Source organism: Saimiri boliviensis, chromosome 11, assembly GCF_048565385.1.
Source record: "Saimiri boliviensis isolate mSaiBol1 chromosome 11, mSaiBol1.pri, whole genome shotgun sequence".
NCBI classification, from domain to species: Eukaryota; Metazoa; Chordata; class Mammalia; order Primates; family Cebidae; genus Saimiri; species Saimiri boliviensis.
The window spans coordinates 41,195,071-41,216,867 of NC_133459.1; the positions used below are offsets into that span (position 1 = coordinate 41,195,071).

Genomic DNA, 21,797 nt, shown 5'->3' on the forward strand with positions numbered 1-21,797 from the left:
TTTCTATGTGTCTCATGTCCTTTTTGTTCCTTCATCCCACCTTTTTTTTCCCCCGAGGATCATGTATTCTTGTTTTTTCAATATACATATTTTTTATTGTACTTTAGGTTCTGAGGTACATGTGCAAATCATGCAGGACTGTTATATAAGTACATACATGGCAATGTGGTTTGCTGCCTCCATCCCCCTGTCACCTATAGCTGGCATTTCTCCCATTATCCCTCCCCAACGTCCCTACCCCCCACTGTCCCTCCCCTATTACCCCCCAACAGACCCCAGTGTGTGATGCTGCCCTCCCTGTGTCCATGTGTTCTCACTGTTCAACACCCATGAGTGAGAACATGTGGTGTTTGATTTTCTGTTCTTGTGTCAGTTTGCTGAGAATGATGGTTTCCAGATTAATCCATATCCATACAAAGGACACGAACTCATTGTTTTTTATGGCTGCATAGTATTCCATGGTGTATATGTGCCACATATTCCTTGTCCAGTCTGTCATTGATGGGCATTTAGGTTGGTTCCAGGTCTTTGCTATTGTAAACAGTGCTGCAATGAACATACATGTGCATGTGTCTTTATAATAGAACGATTTATAATCCTTTGGATATATATTCAATAATGAAATGGCTGGGTCAAATGGAATTTCTATTTCTAAGTCCTTGAGGAATTGCCACACTGTCTTCTGCAATGGTTGAACTAATTTACACTCCCACCAACAGTGTAAAAGTGTTCCTGTTTTTCTACATCCTCTCCAGCATCTGTTATCTCCAGATTTTTTAATGATCGCCATTCTGACTGGTGTGAGATGGTATCTCAATGTAGTTTTGATTTGCATTTCTCTAATGACCAGTGATGATGAGCATTTTTTCATACGTTTGTTGGCCTCATATATGTCTTCTTTTGAAAAGTATCTGTTCATGTCCTTCCCCCACTTTTGAATGGGAGTTCTTCATAGATTCTAGATATTAGCCCTTTGTCAGATGGGTAGATTGCAAAAAATTTTTCCCATTCTGTTGGTTGCTGGTTCACTCTAATAATTGTTTCTTCTGCTGTACAGAAGCTTTGGAGTTTAATTAGATCCCATTGGTCTATTTTGGCTTTTGTTGCCAATGCTTTTGGTGTTTTAGTCATGAAGTCCTTGCCTATGCCTGTGTCCTGAATGGTTTTGCCTGGGTTTTCTTCTAGGGTTTTTATGGTGTTAGGTCTTATGTTTAAGTCTTTAATCCATCTGGAGTTAATTTTAGTGTAACGTGTCAGGACAAGGTCCAGTTTCTGTTTTCTGCACATGGCTAGCTAGTTATCCGAACACCATTTATTAAACAGGGAATCCTTTCCCCATTGCTTGTTTTTGTATGGTTTGTCAAAGATCAGATGGTTGTAGATGTGTGGCATTGCCTCTGAGGTCTCTGTTCTGTTCCATTGGTCTATATCTCTGTTTTGGTACCAGTACCATGCTGTTTTGATTACTCCAGCCTTGTAGTATAGTTTGAAGTCAGGTAGTGTGATGCCTCCAGCTTTGTTCTTTTTGCTTAGGATTGTCTTGGCTATGTGGGCTCTCTTTTGGTTCCATATGAAGCTTAAGCCCACCTTCTTTTCTTTAGGTGGATATTTTCTAGCATACCATTCTAATCCCTTTGTTGATTTTTAACTATTTTTGGAGTTATTTTCTTAGTGATTGCTCTAGGAATTATAATGGGTACTTTATGACAATCTACCTCAGAATAACGCTAAGGTAACTCCACCATAGAATTAAGAATAGAGAAACTTTGCTCCAATATAGCTTTATTCCCTCCTTTACCCCTCCTTTAGCAAAAGTCTGTGAAACATGCATCACTGGGAGACTTCTGGAAAAATGACAAACTATTTATAATTTAATTACAAATACCATATTAGCGATATGACTACACATTACTCAGTCATACAAAGTCATGATAAACGAAGTACAAAGGTCATGACAAACAATAGTTTTTACTGATTTCTATACCTAAAACTTTATATCCCCTCAATATGCTGTGTAAGAAAAAATAACAGCTATGTGTGCCATCCCAGGGAAAGAGGGTGGAAACTCCAGCAATCTACAGTACCTCAAAGCAGTTGTGCAAGGCTGGAATCTATTAGACATTCAGTAGCTCCTGGAATAACCCTTGATGCAAAGCTCATGGGTCATTAAGTATTGGGATGATCTTCAGTTGAGATAAGACTTAATAACTCTCGAATGGTGCTTTGTTCATGGACATCGAGCTGTTGTTCTTCAGCGAGATTGAGGGCCCTCATGCCATATTCCTGCGCCTGAAATAGAATTGCAGTGACAACAGGATGTTGCCACAGGAAGGCATACCATTGGGAGGCCCCATCTGTGCTCAATTCCAGAAATATGAGACAGAACTCATCACCTTTTCACACCACTCACTGAATTCTTGTTGATAAACCTGTAGACACATGCTGGGCCCTTACAGTTAGCCACATGTGTTTTTGTTCTGGTGCCCTGCTAGGCGGGGCAGCGGGGCACCAGAAAAAAAAACCCACCTGACTTGACAAACTAAGTACAAACTAAGTATACCTTCTTAACAAAGTGAGATCTTTGTAGGGCCTTAATCAGGCCCTATAGGCCATCACTGGAAGACACAGAGGTGACAGGTGCCACAGTAAATGACCACCCTGGGGTGGTCCTGGGGGCCACATGGCCCAGAGTTTTGACTTGGACAGAAGCTCCCTTTTCTTCCTCCCTTCTTCCCTTTCTACCTTCCTTCCTTCCTTCCTTCCTTCCTATAAATAGTTACTGAATGGTTGCTATGTTCCAGGTACTGTGAGTACAGGCAGAAAGTCCTATTCTCATGGAACTTATAGTGTGGTAGGGGAGAAAGACAAGAAACAAGACAAATAAGTAAAACATGATAGTATCTTAAATAGGGATAAATGCTAAGGAAAAAAATAAAGCAAGAAAGGGGATAGGAAGCATTAGAGGTAGTAGTTGGGGTTTACAGTTTTAGACAGGGAGACCAGGGAACGCTTCAGTGAAAAGAAAACAGCTGAGTCAAGTCAAGGCCTGAAGGAAGTGAGCTGCCAGTCTTGACGTATAGATGTATGCCTTTTGTCTAAGGCCTCTTGTAGATCTAATGTACCGTGGGGTAATGACTTCCTTGAGTATACAGTAGAAAATTGGACACTGCACTGCAGAAAAGAGGTTTTGTTCAATGTAAATTTGAAAGTTCAGTGGAAATATTTTCCTATTCCTCACCCATTCCTACGCCTATCCCAGAAAGGGTTAGTGCCCTTCCTCTGTGCTCCCACAGTGCTCTGGGCTTTATTGTCACTCTCTATTATAACCCGCTGACTTTGAGTTCCTCCAGGCCTGGTATACTGCAGGTGCGTAGTAAAAGTTAGCTGATGAAAGAAAAGAAGAGAGGGAGGGAGGAGGAAAAGGAATCTTAAATTTTCCCATGTCACCCACACAAAAAGGCCTCCTTCCAACCAGCCTCCATTCTCTCCCCCTGCCTGCTGCTTTTTCTTTTCTGTTTTTTTTTTTTTTTTTTTTGAAACAGGATCTTGCTCTGTCACCCAGGCTGGAGTGAGTGCAGTGGCACAAGCATGGCTCACTGCAGCCTCAACCTCTTGGGTTCAAGCAATCCTCTCATCTCAGCCTCCTGAGTAGCTGGACTACCACCATGCCCAGCTGATTTTTTTTTTTTTATTTTTAGTAGAGACTGGGTCTCATTATGTTGCCCAGGCTGGTCTTTAACTCCAGGGCTTAAACAATCATCCTGCCTCAGCCTCCCAAAGTTCTGGGATTACCGGCATAAGTCACCACTGTGCCTGGCCTAGTTTTCTGTATAGCAGTTTCTATTATCTGAAATTATATTAGACATATATATGTTTATTTCTACTCCTCCAAAAAACACAAGTGTCATGGAGATAGGAAACGTAGATTACCACTGTATCCCCAGTCCCTAGAGTAGTGCTTTGCAAATGACAGATGTTCAATAAATGTTTGAATGAATGAGAGAATCAACCAATAAATCAATAAACCTGAGATATGCCAGGTATGCTTACTGTCTGTAAGATATTGGGCAAAGAACTGACCTTCTCAGTGCTTCAGTTTCCTTGTTTGTAAAGTAGAGATAATAAAATACCTACCTCATAAGGTTGGTGTAAGCATTAAGTATGATAATTACGTAAAGGGTTCAGACCAATGACTGGTATGTAAAAAGTGCTCAAAACCGGTTACTTTTTGAATCATTTCATGGCAGTGCATTTCTGCCTGAATCCCCACAGCAACAGGGAACTCAGTCACTGAGTGGAGTTAGAGCTGCTACTTCATCCCTCCCATGCTCCTCGGATCCCTCCTGCCCTGCAGGCTTCCTAGCACTGCCCCAGACTCCCTTGAACTATGCAAGCCTGGGAACCCTCGGGGAAGAAGACAATCCAGCTTCCATTATGCAGGCTGGACTCAACACAAGAGAAACGTCAGAAGCATCTGAACTTCTTTGGAGTGAGAGTTTGCCCTGAGGGCAAAAGCTATTGGAATTGGGCAAAACACAGATGAGTTCAACTAGATGAATTTCTACCTTCATTTTAGACATGTTGCTTTTTTAGGGAAACTTGCCTGTGAAGAATTCATCATCAGGTAGTAAAGCATGACCAGGATTTTCAGAACAAAGATAGTTTTTTGGGGAGCTTTGTCAGCAGTAGATTCTCGAATTTTCAAGATTGAAGTCAGGATGCGAATGGCTTCTGCTTCCTGGGCTTCATCTGCATTGGAAGGGGGAGAAAGGAAAAACAACTCTTGGCAATTGAGTCTCCCCTCATCAAAAGCACTCAGCTGTTACAGGGCCTGGTCTGCTGAAGCCTTTCCAGGGACACTGGTGGAAATAGTACAAATTACAGCAAGCTCTTTACCTGGAGGACTCCCTTCACGTGTAAAGCAGGAAGCAAGGACGCAGGAGTTTCAGACCGCTTTCCAGCTTTGCTTAGCATGTCATTATCAGAGTAGCCTGAAAATATGCTTACTCCCACAGGTCCCAAAGTTGCTAAGGTTTCTCTTTTGGAGTCGTGAACTCTAGATCTCTTGGGCTTGCAAACATAGAGAATTTGTTACAGGCAGATTGCTTGGGTCCAATTCCTTGGGTCCTATAGCTGAGAGGAGAACTGGGGGAGGGATTTTTTGTGGTTGCATCAGCTTAACTCTTCTCCCCCAGGCCAAAGATGTGTAGGCAACAGCCTTTATGCTTCCCTCTGTTTACTATTTTCCCCAGTAGTTTTTGGTCCTACTTCAGTCATCATTTACTGAGAAGTTATTACAGGTACTTAAAAGCACTTATACAAGTACTAAGCTTAAAGAAAAAAGACAAAAGGATATGCACCATTATGTTAAGTTTGGCTATCTTTGGAAATCTGTGATTTCCAAGTGTTCTGCTGTAATGTGAACTACTTGCATAATGAGAGAAAATTCAATTAAGTTATTAATTTGTTAAACTGTAGCTCAAAACCTCTCCTCTAGGGTCTTCCTTCTTCAACACCACCCAGCTGTCCTTATGTCTTCATTCTGGGACTCATCTTGTAATATAATTTGTACTTACAGGAATATTCTTTCATTATTGCCTATAGGTTCTATATCACCAACTGCACTGTATGTCTCTTTTGAGCAGAAACAAGATCCTCTGTGTCTTTTCATTGTCTCTGACGGCATGATGCTATACAGTGCTATTTAACACTTAGCCCTTTGCTGCACCAGGGAATACAGTTTAATCCAGTTGGGCCCTGCCACTGAGAACCTCACTGTTCAGTAAAGCATGAAACTAAGGCACGAGAAGAAATCAGCAATGCAACTTCTGTGTACAGTCTACCTTCGCTTCTATGTCCTGGAGCAAGAGTCTCCAACCCCCAGGCCATGGCCCAGTACTGTTTTGTGGCCTGTTAGGAACTGGGCTGCACAGCAGGAGGTGAGCAGGGGTGGTGGGGGTGAACAAAGCTTCATCTATTTACAGCCACTCCCCACCGCTCGCATTAACACCTGAGCCCCGCCTCCTGTCAGTTCAGCAGCTGCATTAGATTCTCTTAGGAGCGTGAACCCTGTTGGAAACTGAGCATGGGAGGGATCTAGGTTGCACACTCCTTATGAGAATCCAATGCCAGATGATCTGTCACTGTCACCCATCACTCCCAGATGGGACCATCTAGTTTCAGGAAAACAAGCTCAGGGCTCCCACTGATTCTATATTATAATGCACGGTATGTTTTGTTATATATTACAATATATTAATAATAATAAGAAGAACATAGGGCACAATAAATGTAATGCATTTCAATTCTCTTGAAACCATCTCTTCCCAACCCCCGAGTCCATGAAAAAATTGTCTTCCATGAAACGGGTCCCTGGTGCCAAAAAGATTGGAGACTGCTGCCCAATCTTTTTCTTTTTCTTCTCTTGAAACGGAGTCTCGATCTGTCACCCAGGCTGGTGTGCAGTGGCATGATCTCGGCTCACTGCAACCTCTGCTTCCCAGGTTCGAGCAATTCTCCTGCTTCAGCCTCCCAAGTAGCTAAAATTACAGGTGCATGCCACCACACCCAGCTAACTTTTAGTAGAGATGGGGTTTCACGGCGTTAGCCAGGATGGTCTCCGTCTTCTGACCTCATGATCCGCCTGCCTTGGCCTCCCAAAGTGCTGGGATTCCAGGTGTGAGCCACCATGCCCAGCCCAGCTGCCCAATCTTTTAAGGAGGGATAACATAAAAAGTGGATTTTCTGCAGCAATCACAGGGGGCTTTGATGAAGTCTTTTTTTCCTCTAAATCTGTCCCTTATTAATTAACCCCCTGAATGGCTATGTGTGATAATAAGGATCTGAATTCTTCCCAACACTGGTAAAATCTCTTTGATCCCCATGTCTCAGTTTTCTCCATTAGCAGCATGGGGAAGGTGGCAGTGCTCTGCTTCATGACAGGGACAGCTGCTTTCCCTCTTAGGGACAAGTTCTGTGTATTGAGTGAGATGAAGTCACGCTCTGCCTTCAGGGAAAACTGCTACTTACCCAAGCCAGTGTCATTCTCAAATAATTTGCCCAGTAAATCCATTTGTTGGGTGTGAGCCTGTGAGAGGACTTGATAGTGATTGTTCAAATATGCATCCCAGATCTCAGAGACCTGTTGGGAAAAGAGATGGTAATATGACAAGCAGGCCAGATCTCAGCCACTGGACCAGGCAGGTGAGGAGAATAGTGCATTTGGCCGGGTTTCTTATTTATTTTTTTTTTTTAAATAAAGACAGGGTTTCACCATGTTGGTCAGGCTGGTCTTGAACTCCCAACCTCAGATGATATGCCCGCCTTGACCTCCAAAGTGCTTGGATTACAGACGTGAGCCACCACGCCCGGCCAGCCAGGTTTCTTAACAACTTAAGAGGTTCTCTCTCTTCCTGTGCCTGGAGGCAGAGGGAGCCCTAGGAGCCCAAACAGGCCTGGCCAAGGTAAGTGTAACAAGTGATGGGCTGCAAAGAGCCTGTGGCCACGCCTTGGGGTAGCCCTAGTAGGGTCTAATAACAGTGGTTATCTTTTGTGCAGCACATACAGCACGAAGCCTTCACATCATCACAACATCCTGATGTAATATTCTTATTATTCCCATTTTACATGTAAATAAACTGAGGCTGAGAGAAGTTCAGATCCCACATGACTTTTGGTAATAGCTGTTAAGTGGCTTAGCCAGAATTTAAACCCAGGTCTATCTGACTCTAAAGCTTTTAAGCTACAGCAAAATGCCTCTTTCTCAGAGGCAGGTCTAAAACATGAGTCAACAGTCAGCATGAAAGCCTATATTACCCATTTATTACACAAATGATTGCCTGCTAAGTGAGGTGTTACTATATGGAGATAACTGACATTTCAAGATATTGGAAATAGTTTTAAATCTTTTATAGGTAAATATGGACATGTTAAAGTACTCTCATGCTCTTGGATCCCTTGACAGGATCTTTTAGCAATAGATTTCCCTTGGAAACCTCTTCTCCTTCTCTATCGGACACTTCAGTATGCCCACACTGGCTTGCTGTATGAGTGTGACAGACCACACAACAGTCTATTTGAAGGGGTTTGGCTCTTACTGACCTATCCTTCATTATTCGTTAATCACCCTATGGATATTAAGGGTTAGTTAATTTTGGTAGTGGAGATACAGAAGAAAGAAAATAGAGTATATCATGTATCAGGCTATATAATCTTCAGCAAGCCACTTTACCTCTCTGTGCCTCTTTCTCATGAATGGTAGGTAGGTTTCTCATGAATAGTCCAGTACAAGTTGTAAGATATCAAGCCTAAGAGTCAAGGTGTGGCTCCCACATTCCCCAGCTCACCTTGGTGTACAATGTGTCTGCCAGCTCCAACTTTTTAAGGTCATAGAATATATTAGCAAGGTGGAAGTAGCCTCCTGAAGTCCTAATGTCCTCTGTTCCAAATGCACAACTGGCAAAATAAATCTACAGCAGGAAGAAGAAGGAGAGTGCCTGAGTTCCTTTTGCAAATCATATATCTGATAAAGGACTTGTATCCAGAACACATATGAAAAACTGTTACAACATTCTAATTTTTTTTTTTTTTGAGATGGAGTTTTGCTCTTGTTACCCAGGCTGAAGTGCAATGGTGCGATCTCGGCTCACCACAACCTCCGCCTCCTGGGTTCAAGCAATTCTCCTGCCTCAGCCTCCTGAGTAGCTGGGATTACAGGCACGCGCCACCATGCCCAGCTAATTTTTTGTATTTTTAGTAGAGACGGGGTTTCATCATGTTGACCAAGATGGTCTCGATCTCTTGACCGCGTGATCCACCCGCCTCGGCCTCCCAAAGTGCTGGGATTACAGGCTTGAGCCACCGCGCCCGGCCACAACATTCTAATTTTAAAATGGCAAAAGATCTGAACTGACATTTCTGCAAAAAGATATTCAAATGAATAATAAGCACATGAATAGATGCTAACATTGTTAGTAATTAGGTAAATGCAAAACAAAGCCATAATGAGATATCACTGCATACCCACTAGGATGGCTCGAATCAAATTCAGAAAATAAAAGTGTTGGGAAGGATGTGGATAAAATGAAACCCTCACACATTGCCAGTGGGAATGTAAATGGTGTAGCCTCTGTAGAAACAGGTTGGTAGTTCATAAAAAAGTTAAACATAGAGTTGCTACATGACCCAGCAATTCCTCTTCTAAGTACCTACCCAAGAGAAATGGAAACATGTCCACACAAAGAATTGTACATAAATGTTTACACCCACATTCTTTAAAATACACAAAACATAGAAACAACCAAAATGTCCATCCATCGATAAATGGATAGACAAATTATGGTATATGCAGACAATGGAATACTAATTAGCAACAGAGTAATGAACTATTGATATATGGAACAACATGGATGAATCTCAAAATAATCATGCTAGGGAAAAGAGGTCAGATGCAAGGACCACACACGATTCTGTCTATATGAACTATCCTGAGAAGGCAAATCTGTAGAAACAGGAAGTGGTTACCTGGGGCTGGAATGGGAATGGGAAATGACTGCAAATGGATACAAGGGATCTCTTTAGGGTAATGGAAATGTTCTGAAACTTGTTTGTGCTGATGGTTACACTACTCTGTAAATTTGCTAAAAATAATTTATACACTTAAAATGGGTAAATTTTATGGTATATATCAGTAAAGTTGTGTGTATGTTTTGTTAAAGCTATGCTAAAGAATCTGAGCTTGTGCTAATTCTCTTTGTACTAATTCTTAACTGTGGCCCAGCTCAGGACAGAATGTGCCTCTGCTTAATTTATTGGAAGATGTAGAGTATATAGAGAAAACACAAACAAAGAATTTTATCAACTGGGCACGGTGGCTCATGCCTGTAATTCCAGCACTTTGGGAGGCTGAGGTGGGCGGATCACCTGAGGTCAGGAGTTCGAGACCAGCCTGACTAACATGGTAAAACCCCATCTCTACTAAAAATACAAAAATTAGCCAGGCGTAATGGCGGGCATCTGTAATCCCAGCTACTCAGGAGGTTGAGGCAGGAGAATCTCTTGAACCCGGGAGGTGGAGGTTGCAGTGAGCCAAGATTGCACCATTGCACTCCAGCCTGGGTGACACAGCCAGCCTCCATCTCCAAAAGAAAAAAAAGAATTGTATTAGTCAAGGGCCTAGGTGGAACCAGATGGCACCCTCAAAAAGATTGCCTGAAGTTAGCTTAATGGAATTATTATTATTTGACATGTAGAAGGGTTAAGAAACCAACAAGGGCTAGGGAAAAGCTCTACAAGTGAAATCAAGGCCTAGTAAAACAGCAGGGGGTACCAACAGCAAGAAACTATTACCTTCCTGACACCTGAAACAGCAAGGGGAGGAAACAAGGTTATCAGGGCCCAGCAAGAGCTAGCACTATGGAAGAAGGCTGCCTGACAGGAGCTGTGGCACAGAGGAACACTGTTCCTGCCATCTCAGAGGTAGGGCAGAGAGGCAGTATAGAGAATCAGTGCCCCAGCCTCTTTCTCCTCCTAGTCTCCACTCCCATTATGCCTCCTACTCTCCAAACCCAACCAAAGGCAGAGAGCAACGGAGTCCATAGAGGTTGTGTCATCCATAGAGGTCAGACTCCCAGGACATAGAGTAGGGAAGAGAATGGATATGGGGTAAGGGGATTTAAAGAATAACCAGCATAAAATTTAATCTATGGGCATTTTTGTACAGGCAGGCAACCAGAGGAAGGGCTGCTTGGTGCAGAAGCCAGAAGAGAGGCTGAAGAAAGAACCAGCCTGCATGGAGACTGCAGTCTGACCCTGCACTAACTCAGATTTCATGCCCAAGAACTCTTTTCTCTGTTAATATTTTCCAATGCTTAAATCCTAATAGAAACCTCTTAAATTTTGAAAGAACAATTCAGTTATTACCCTTAACATCCCACCTAACTTTTATACAGTTTTATCATTGATAAGTGCTTTCTTATATATCTAGCTCTTTTAAATTTAATAATCAACACTCTGAAGTATATTAATGTTATTTTAAAAAAATAACAGCCGAAGCACTATACATATATTGCCCTATTAATCTTTGCAATGACCCAATAAGGCAGAGACTATTTTATTATTCCTGTCTTACAAGTTATGAAAGGGGTTAAAAAAATTTTCCAAGACTAGTGAAATTTTCCAAGCTAGTGAAACAACAGAACTGGGACTAGAAGCAAAGCCTTTCTCTTAACGAGTATGCTGTTTTGCCTCCCTTTACTCTTCAGGACAACCGAAACTTCAGGAATATGTGCCCTGGCCAAGGTTGAATAGCCAGGAAGTAGAAATGCTTGAACTCAGGTCGTTAGAATTGTGTTATTACCAACATCCCACCAAATAATCAGTTGTAAATGGAAAGTTTTTGAAAAATGCAGTTTTTAAAAAATTAAGCAGATTTTGGAAATATCCAGGTTTTATCATTTAGATTTGGAAATATCCAGGTGTTATAATTTAGCTTGTTTACATCATTGGCCAGATGGTAACGGGCTTCTTCATAGTTTTTCTTGGCTATGTAGAGAAGTCCCAGGTTCCGATGCAGTAAAGAGTGGGTGGCATTACTACAGTCAGTTGATTTGAGGACTGTCCACTGGGCTTGGAATAGATATTCTTCAGCCTGAATGATTCGGCCCAGACCTGCCCAAAAGCAGAAAAGAAGGTTACAATTCATATCCTGGCCAAAAAACACATATGGAATATATGAAATTATGAAAATATGAAATTCCTGGACAAATATGAAATATAAGTCATTATCCATTCACTCACACATTCATTGACTCAAGTATTTATTGACACACAAAAACTCATACAGGAATGTTCATAGCAGCCTATTTGGAAGAGTAAAAAAAAAAAATAGAAACGATGTAAATGTCCATCAGCCGATGAGTGGATAAACAAAAGGAGCATCTCCAACTCATCTCCATATCCATAAGTGGAATATTTCTCAGTTGTAAGAAGGAATGAAGTAGTGATACCCACTATAATGTGGATGGACCTTGAAAACACTGTGCTAAGTGAAAGAAGCCAGACACCAAAGGCCACGTGTTGTATGATTCCATTTATATGAAATGTCTGGTACAGGCAAATCTATAGAGATGGAAAGTAGACTAGTGGTGTCCAGGCACCCACAGGGGGTCCAACGCAAGGGAGGCACTAAGAGGGAGTAACTGCTGACAATTGCAGGGTTTCTTTTAGGAGTGATGAAAATGTTGTGGAATTAGATTGTGGTAATTGTCACATAATCTTCAGAATGTGCCAAACCCACTGAATTGTTCTTTTTTTTTTTTTTTTTTTGAGACAGAGTCTCACTCTGTTGCCCAGGCTGGAGTGTACTGGGGCAATCTTAGCTCACTGCAACTTCAGCCTCCTGGGTTCAAGTGATTCTCATATCTCAGCCTCCCAAGTAATTGGGACTGTAGGCATGTGCCACCACACCTGGCTAATTTTTATATTTTTAGTACAGAGTGGGTGTTTCACCATATTTTCCAGGCTGGTCTAAAACTCCTGACCTCAGGTGCTTGGCCTCCCAAAGCACTAGGATTACAGGCATGAGACACTGCGTCTGGCCTGAATTGTCCTTTAAAAGGGTGAATTTTATGATATGTGAATTATATCTCAATTGCGAAATATATATATGCATATCTAATACCCTTTATGTGCCAGGCCTTGTGTTGAGTGATGGGGATTCAAAGTGCAACATGAAAACAAATATATGTATAATATAGAATAATTGCAATAGAAACACAGGCTTTGGAAGTGTGAGAGGATAGAAAATGTTTAATTCTACAGATGAGTTGGAGATGGATGCTGAAACAGAGTCTAAGCTGGGTTTTGAGAATGAATGAAAGTTTCCCAGATAGATAAGGCAGAGAGAGCATCCCAGGCAGAAGTAACAGCATGTACAGTGTCATGGAAATATGAAATATGAAATACATTATGTTCAGAGAATTATACAGAATCATAGCTGCAGGGAATTGGTTCCAGAACCCCCACCAGATACCTAAATATAAGGATGCTCAAGGTTCTACATAAAATAGTGTAGTATTTGCATATAGCCTATGCACATCCTTTCATATACTTTAAATCATCTCTAAATTACTTATAATACCTAATACAATATAAATGCTATGTAAATAGTTGTTCTACTATATTGTTTTTGTCTTTTTTGAATTTAAATTTTTTAAAATCTTTTTTTGTTTTTAAGCCCACAGGTAACATCATGTATTGTTTTTATTTATTTCATTTTAAATCATTGTATTATTTTAAAAACAATTTTGATCCACGGTTGCTTGAATGGGCAGATGCAGAACCTGCAAATACAGAGGGCTGACTGCATTGGCCTGTGATGCTGGAGAACAAATTGTGAAGGACAGAGTGGCGGAAAACGAGGCTATGGTGGTAGGCAGGGGGCAGGCAGGTCATGGAGGGCTTAGCGAGTTATGCCAAGGAACTTGATGCGTGTGGATTAAAAACTAGAGGATTTTCAAAAAGGACAAGAGAATCGCATTTAAATTTAGAAAGATCCTCTGGAACCAGTGTGGAAGTGGGACCAGAGGGGAGGAATAAAGATAGAAGATTCACTGGAAGATGTCTGAAATAGTTCAAGCAAGCACTCTTAAGAGCCTGAACCAAGACAGTGAATGAAGATGGAGGAGATGCAGAAGAGACAGGGGAAAGAATGGATAGCACATAGTTACTTACTAAATGATGTAGAAGAGAAAGGAAGTCCACCTTTATTGCTAACATTCAGATACTCTTGACACTTAAAGCTTTTTGCTTATTACATATCATCTTTACATATACAGTGGCATGCCTATCTGCTTGGCTCCTAGAGAAGTTTGTCAGAAATGAATAGAAAGCCACTGTGTCGGCATGCTGCAGGGCAGGAGGCGTGCTCTGGGGGTGAAGCATTGGTGTGACAGGTGCTGCAGCAGAAATGGCACCAATGAAGAATTAGGAGATAAGGACATGAACCCTTCATAAGCTAACCTTCTGCTCTTCTGTGTCCTTGCTTCCTGTCAGACCTAGTTCGTAGGTAAGCATGCTTTTATTCCAGTTGTAACCCTACATCACTGAATTAAAGGAAAAGAGATGAAGAAGAAGCAGTCTACAAGAAACTGCAAGTAACTTTGCTTGGTGGAAGGTCAAAGTGCAAACTAAAATGGGAAACTACTAGATTAAGAGCAAAAGGCCTAGTCCCTTATCCTGGCTTACATGAACATGGCAAGTCACATTTTCCCTCTAGGTTTTGTCTATAAAATATGAGGTTTAGACTCAAGTTCTCCCAAATCTGAAGAAGCAAATGACTCAGCTAAGATTGTTTAGATGGGGAAAAAATGGTACAGAGCATTGACAAATACTGGAAATTTAAAATTTTCACCATCCAGTTCTCACTCAAGGAGGCGATGCCAAAGAAGACTCCGAGGCCCAGCTGAACCAGCATCTAGTCCGAAAGGAGAATAAACTGTGAGGCTAGAAGGAAAGGTGAAAAGAATGGGCTGCTATTAGCCCATGAGATTACAGTCAGAACTAAGCTTGTGACCAGTGGGTGCCTCTTATGGACAGTGCCTGCCTGGAGAGGCACAGGGTGCAGTGGAGGTGTTGGAGACATAAAGGAAATGGTGCTATCCCTTAGGGTGATTTTAATAGTATATGGAATTGAGAAATGACAGCCACTTAAAGACCAGCGTCTGAAGGGTGAGTCAACAGGCTTACACTGCGTTAGCGGCAGATCTGAGAGACATTACGGGGGGAAGATTTTGCAGGACTTGGTAATGAAAGTAAAGGAACACAGAATACAGCAGTCACAGCTGAGTCAAAGGCTGTGGCTGCGAAGAGCTCAGGGGAAGAAAAGGGAATCTGCATTTATTGAACACTTGTTATTTGCTCAACACTGTGCTAGTCTCTTTGCATCTGTGGTCTAAGTCTCCCCACAGCCCTGTTAAGTAACTATCAGATGAGGAATTTGAAGAGAAGGCAACTTCATTAATTCATTCAACCAACCATATATTAAACCAACCATATATTCACCTAATTGACTAAGTATCTATCATAATTCATGATGCTCAGTGAGCACTGAGACATGATCCCTGACTCCAAGAAGCTTAAAATCAAGTGAAGTAGGCACATAATAAATAGACAAAACATGAGTGTTGTGAAGAAAATGAACAGAACACAACGACCAAAATCCTAGCTCACTGCAGCCTCTACCTCCTGGGCTTAAGCAATCTTCCCACCTCACCCTCCCAAGTAGCTGGGACTACAGGTGCATGCCACCATGCCTGCCTAATTTTTTTTATTGAGATGGAGTCTTGCTCTGTTGCTAGGCTGGAGTGCAGTGGCGCAATTGCAGCTCACTGCAACATCCACCTCCTGGATTCAAGCAATTCTCCTGCCTTAGCCTCCCGAGTAGCTAGGACTACAGGCACGTGCCACCCCTGCTCAGCTAATTTTTGTAGAGACAGGGTTTTACCATGTTGGTCAGGATGGTCTTGATCTCTTGACCTCGTGATTTGCCCACCTCGGATTCCCAAAGTGCTGGGATTATAGGTGTGAGCCACTGTGCCCGGTCAATTTCTTTTTTTTTTTTTTTAAGAGATGAGGTCTTAAGGCTGGGCGCAGTAGCTCATGCCTATAATCCCAGCACTTTGGGAGGCCAAGGTGGGTGGATCACCTGAGGTCAGGAGTTCAAGACCAGCTTGGCCATCATGGTGAAATTCCATCTTTAAAAATTAAAAGAGAGAGAGAGAGAGAGAGAGAGAGAGATGAGGTCTTACTAGGTTGGCTAGGCTGGTCTTGAATTCCTGGGCTCAAGAGATCCTCCCATTTCGACCTCCCAAAGTGCTGAAATTACAGGTGTGAGTCACCACACCTGGCCAGTTTAAGCAGACACTTGAAGGTTGATCAAAAGCCAGCCATGTATGAGAGAGGAAAGAGCGTCCCAGGGAGAAGGAACCATGTGTGTGAGAGCTCTGAGTGACGAAGAGCTTGGTGCCTACGATAACCTAGCCAGTAAAGAAAGAGCTGAGATTTGAACCCAGGCTCTCCTGCTTCCAAAGTGCAGATAACAGTAGGGGAAGATGAGCAAGTCTCCTCCTCGAAATGTTACTGAAAATGTCATTTCTAGTTGATTAAAATTTCAAAGATTTACAAAACAAAACAAAACAAAAAAAAAGGAAAGGAAAAAAAGCTGAGTGTCTGTTACCTTTCTACTCCAGTCTGAAGGAATCTCTAAGATGGGAAAGAAATGTGCACAGGGAAGCAATTTCTTTAGACTTCCAAAAAGGTTAGCAAGGTTTTAAATCAATAGCTGTGGAGTTACAGTGAAATCTTCCTTTTACACAGTACTTTCCAGACTTCAAAGCACTTTCATGGTCATTACACTCAAATTCATTTCATCCTTAAATGAATCCTGTGAAGAGAACTCAGATTCAACATACAATCAAACAGTGCTCACTAGGTTTCAGGTACTGTGAAATTAATTTTTTAATGCCTTCTCTGTGCTAAGTACTGGGCTGAGCATGAAGACATACGTGACGAGTAAGAATAGACATAGATCCAGTTCTCCCTGAGCTTACAGTTTACTGGAGCAGGGAGACAGTTAAATAATTTCCTCAATGAATATAATTTTTTTTTTTTTTTTTTTTTTTTTTTTTTTTTGAGACGGAGTTTCGCTCTTGTTACCCAGGCTGGAGTGCAATGGCGCGATCTCGGCTCACCGCAACCTCCGCCTCCTGGGTTCAGGCAATTCTCCTGTCTCAGCCTCCTGAATAGCTGGGATTACAGGCACGTGCCACCATGCCCAGCTGATTTTTTTGTATTTTTAGTAGAGACGGGGTTTCACCATGTTGACCAGGATGGTCTCGATCTCTTGACCTCGTGATCCACCCGCCTCGGCCTCCCAAAGTGCTGGGATTACAGGCATGAGCCACAGCGCCCGGCCTGAATATAATTATTAATGGAATAAGTGCTCAGAAGAAAAGAGTAGGTCTTTAAATGAGTACATTAAAAAAGAGACCTGGCTGAGTGTGATGGCTCACACCCGTAATCCTAGCACTTTGGGAGGCCAAGGAAGGTGGATCATCTGGAGTCAGGGGTTCAAGACCAGCCTGGGCAATATAGTGAAACCCTATCTTACTAAAAATACAAAAATTAGCTAGGTGTGGTGGTGTGTGCCTGTAGTCCCAGCTACTTGGGAGGCTGAGGCAGGAGAATCACTTGACTCCAGGAGGCAGAGGTTGTAGTGAACCAAGATCATACCACTGCACTCCAGCCTAAGCAACAGATTGGGCCTCTATCTAAAAAAAAAAAAAAAAAGAGAGAGAGAGACCCGACCTGGTCTGGAGGCCTGGGAAAGGCTTCTAGACAGGCAGGTAGTAAACCTTGAGTTGAGACCTGAAAGATGACTAGGAGTTGATTCGGTGAAGGAAAGGGGAGGAAAAGTGGAGAGACTAGCTACAGAAAAGCCTTTCAGAACAAGAAAATCATTGTGCTTCTGAGGAACTGAGAGAAGGCCAGTCGGTGTAACTGGAAGGGAGGGAGAAAAGAATTCAAGAGAGACAAAATGATAGAATTGAAGTTAGAGAATTTGCTAAGGGCTAGAACAAGCAGAGCCTCACGGGTTGCTTTAGAAATTTGATTTAGAGGAGTGATTTGGTCACATTTTTGTATGCAAACTAGATTGGAGGGAGGCCAGAGAAGATGTAGGAAGACCAGTTAGCAGGCAGTGGTCTAGATGAGAGATTATGAGACTTGGGCAAGGGTGACTTTTCCAAAATCCCATAGGTAGTCAGTGTCAGAGATAAATAGAACCAAGGCTGTATTTTCTTGTCCAGTGCTTTTCTCATTAGTTTGGAGGAAAGACAGTCTGGAACAGGGTATCAGATCTGAGCAGGGTGAGCAGGGCATTCCTGCAGGCAAACAGGCTGGTATGGGGAGCTGGAACCCACACAAGTGAAGAGGGATTCACACAGCAGAGGCAGACTGGAATGGGGAGTCAGAGCCCATGGCAGGGGAGGAGGTTTTTGGTAAGGTGGAAAGGATGGAGTTAGAGAAGGGGGATTGGTTTATACAAGGGAACTGATTAATACATAAATAAACTAATGAAAGTGGAAGCATCGGCAAAGCGAGTTGCAATTATGGAATAGAAGCAAATCAGATTGGACCCTGTGGTGCTGTATTAGAGCTGGATGAAACAGTCTAGACTTGTGGTAATACAGCTATTGATGTAGATATATAGATAAAGGCTGGGCAGGGTGGCTAACACCTGTAATCCCAGCACTTTGGGAGGCTGAGGTGGGTGGATCACTTGAGGCCAGGAGTTGAGATCAGCCTGGCCAACATGGTGAAACCCTGTATCTACTACAAATACAAAAATTGGCCAGGTGTAGTGGTGCACGCCTGTAGTCCCAACTACTTGGGAGGCTGAGGCAGAAGAATTGCTTGAACCCAGAAAGTAGGGGCTGCAGTGAGCTCAGATTGTGCCACTGTGCTCTAGTCTAGGTGATAGAGTGAGACTTGGTTTCAAAAAAAAAAAAGATATATAGATAGATAAATAAATACAGATGTAATGTGTGTCTATATACACCCATTACTGTATTTATACTTACTCCCTAACTCTGTCCACTGAGAAGGCCTGGGAGCAGTAAGACCCCAATGGCATGAGTACATCTAGTGCTTGGCTCTTGGCTTCTGAATTTTACTTTCCACTTAAAGAAATCAGGGATCCTTAGAGGTATGTTCCAGAAAGCAAGAAAGTAATCAAAGAACAAATGGGGTTGTGTCTAGGAGATACAGAAACTAGCTTGAGTGGGGGCTGCCCCTAGTCAAATCAGGGACAGTTTGAGCATCAGATTAATGATAGTAATGGATTTAAGCCCATTGAACAAAATAGGAAACCAAGAGTCAATATTGATGTAAATAATTAAATGAATACATTGAAAATTTGATGAGGAATGGGATATTTATATGGTTTCAGAGGACCTCCCTATGAAATGAAAATTCAAGTTATTAATTACAGAAGGGGGAAAGAGTAACATTATAGGGAGGAAGCCTGGCAGACACCATCCTAATAACATAACTAAAATGAACATCATCAGTAATGGAAAAAAATGAAAACATGCCAATTTATAGGGTGGGATGAAAACACAGCATCACCTCTGTACTGTTTTTGCCAAAAATGCATAACCTGAGTCTTGTCATTAGGAAATATCAGACAAACCCAAATTGAAAGATGTTTTATACAATAATTGACCTGTAACCTTTAAACGTGTCAAGGTCATAAAAGTCAAGAGAAGGCTGAGAAACTATTCCAGAGTTTTGTTGCCAACACACGGCAACAAAATGAAAAGTGTGATCCTGAACTGTATCCTTTTGCTATAAAGATGTTATTGGGAAAATTCAAGAAACTTGAATGGGCTCTTCTTAGATGATAGGGTCCTCTTGTGTGATTCCCACGAAGACATTCTCCTTCATAACCACAATACAATCTGTCTCATCTACTAAGGGGATCCTTCTTCTCAATGGGGCCCCTTAGTAGATGAGGTTGTATTGTGGCTATGAAAGTATTTGTGGGAACCACACACTGAAGTATTCTAAAGATAGGAAACCAAGTAAGCAACTTACCCTCAGAGGACAGAGGGCTCAAGTGATAAAGGTTCTTTATATCGTACTTAATTTAACAGTTGTACTTCTTTTTTTTCAAGCTGGAATCTCGCTCTGTCGCCTAGGCTGGAGTGGAATGGTGCAATGTCAGCTCACTGCAAGCTCTGCCTCCCTGGTTCAAGGGATCTCCTGCCTCAGCCTCCCAAGTAGTTGGGATTACAGGTACCTACCACCACACCCAGCTAATTTTTGTATTTTAAGTAGAGATGAGGTTTTGCCATGTTAGTCAGCCTGGTCTCAAACTGCTAACCTCAGGTAATCCACCTGTCTCAGCCTCCCAAAGTTTACAGGCATGAGCCACCATGCCCGGCCAACAGTTTTACTTTTAAAAAACAGTTTTTCTTTTAAAAAAGCATTTTTTGAGCCAGGCGCAGTAGCTCACACCTGTAATCCCAGTACTTCAGGAGGTCAAGGCAGGTGGATCACAAGGTCAGGAGTTCAACATCAGCCTGACCAATATGATGAAATCCCGTCTCTACTAAAGATATGAAAATTAGCTGGGTGTGGTGGCGCATGCCTGTAGTCCCAGCTACTTGGGAGGCTGAGGCAGGAGAATTGCTTGAACCTGGGAGGCGGAGGTTGCAGTGAGCCAAGATTGCACCACTGCACTCCAGCCTGGGCTACAGAACGAGATTCCATCTCAAAAAAAAAAAAAAAAAAGGTATTTTTAAAAATGGTGGCTATCAAAATATATGAAGTTTTTTTTTTTTTTAATGGTGGCTATTAAGATGTATGAAGTGGTAGCACAGTGCCTAAAATACCATAGATGCTCAAGAATATCAATTCCTCTCAAAACGCTAATTTTCCTTTTACAGTAGCCACCACTAGGGTATCTGCTAAGTCTGCTCCATACTCTCAGAATTGCCTCTCCCGTCGATAGGGGTGGGTTCCTGTATTTCTGAACGATGTGACCCTGATCCCAGGGAATATGGGTGGATCCCACACGCAAGCCATGTCAACAAAATTGGAAATCAGAAGCTAATCATTTCTACTGCCTATCACAAAATATAAAACATGTAAGTTGAAAAAGTCCATCTGACATTTTGGGCTAGCTGTCTTCTACAGTGAGCACCGGGTAGACAAGTCTGGTCTGCAGAAAGGGAAAATAATGAAGCAGATACCCAGAGAGAAGCAGAGGCAGGAGACAAGGCCCAAGAGAGAAAGAAAGGGGCCTGCCTTGGTGCCTTACAGCATTCTAATTCTAGTCCCTCATGAAGCCTCAGCTCCCATAGGATACTACAGCACCCTCATAAAGTTCCTCCTCTTTGGAAGTCAAATTGTCTCTATTTGCAGATGACATTATTGTATATTTAGAAGACCCCATTGTCTCAGCCCAAAATCTCCTGAAACTGATAAGCAACTTCAGCAAAGTCTCAGGATACAAAATCTATGTGCAGAAATTACAAGCATTCCTATATACCAATAACAGACTTAAAGGGAGCCAAATCAAGAACGAACTGCCATTCACAATTGCTACAAAGAGAATAAAATACCTAGGAATACAACTAACAAAGGATGTAAAGAACCCCTTCAAGGAGAACTACAAACCACTGCTCAAGGAAATAAGAGAGGACACAAATAGATGGAAAAACATTCCATGCTCATGGTTAGGAAGAATCAATATTGTGTAAATGGCCATACTGTCCAAAGTAACTTATAGATTCAACACTATCCCCCATCAAGCTGCCTGTGACCCTCTTCACAGAACTGGAAAAAACCACCTTAAACTTCATATAGAAGCAAAAGAGAGCCCGCATAGCCAAGTCAATTCTAAGCAAAAAGAACAAGGCTAGAGGCATCATACTATCTGACTTCAAACTATACTACAAGGCTACAGTAACCAAAACAGCATGGTACTGGTACCAAAACAGAGATATAGACCAATGGAACAGAACAGAGACCTCGGAGGCAATGCCACACATCTACAACCATCTGATCTTTGACAAACCATATAAAAACAAGCAATGGGGAAAGGATTCCCTGTTTAATAAATGGTGTTGAGAAAACTGGCTAGCCATGTGCAGAAAACAGAAACTGGACCCCTTCCTGACACCTTACACTAAAATTAATTCCAGATGGGTTAAAGACTTAAACATAAGACCTAA

The 21,797-nt window shown here is 42.1% G+C and overlaps 1 protein-coding gene across 3 annotated transcripts in view; it reads right to left on the bottom strand.

The window, feature by feature from the left end:
• Positions 1-256: 256 nt before the first annotated feature.
• Positions 257-21,797, bottom strand: part of ZMYND12 (zinc finger MYND-type containing 12) — a 36,535-nt gene continuing 14,994 nt past the window's right edge. For all 3 annotated transcript variants that reach the window (XM_003936980.3, XM_074380658.1, XM_039473860.2), the window contains 5 exons: positions 11,498-11,667; positions 8,346-8,468; positions 7,030-7,141; positions 4,604-4,749; positions 257-2,289 (listed from right to left, as the gene is read on the bottom strand). In XM_003936980.3, coding sequence (XP_003937029.1) covers positions 2,167-2,289; positions 4,604-4,749; positions 7,030-7,141; positions 8,346-8,468; positions 11,498-11,667 — 674 coding nt within the window. In that variant the 3' untranslated portion in view covers positions 257-2,166. The remainder of the gene's footprint in view (positions 2,290-4,603; positions 4,750-7,029; positions 7,142-8,345; positions 8,469-11,497; positions 11,668-21,797) is intronic.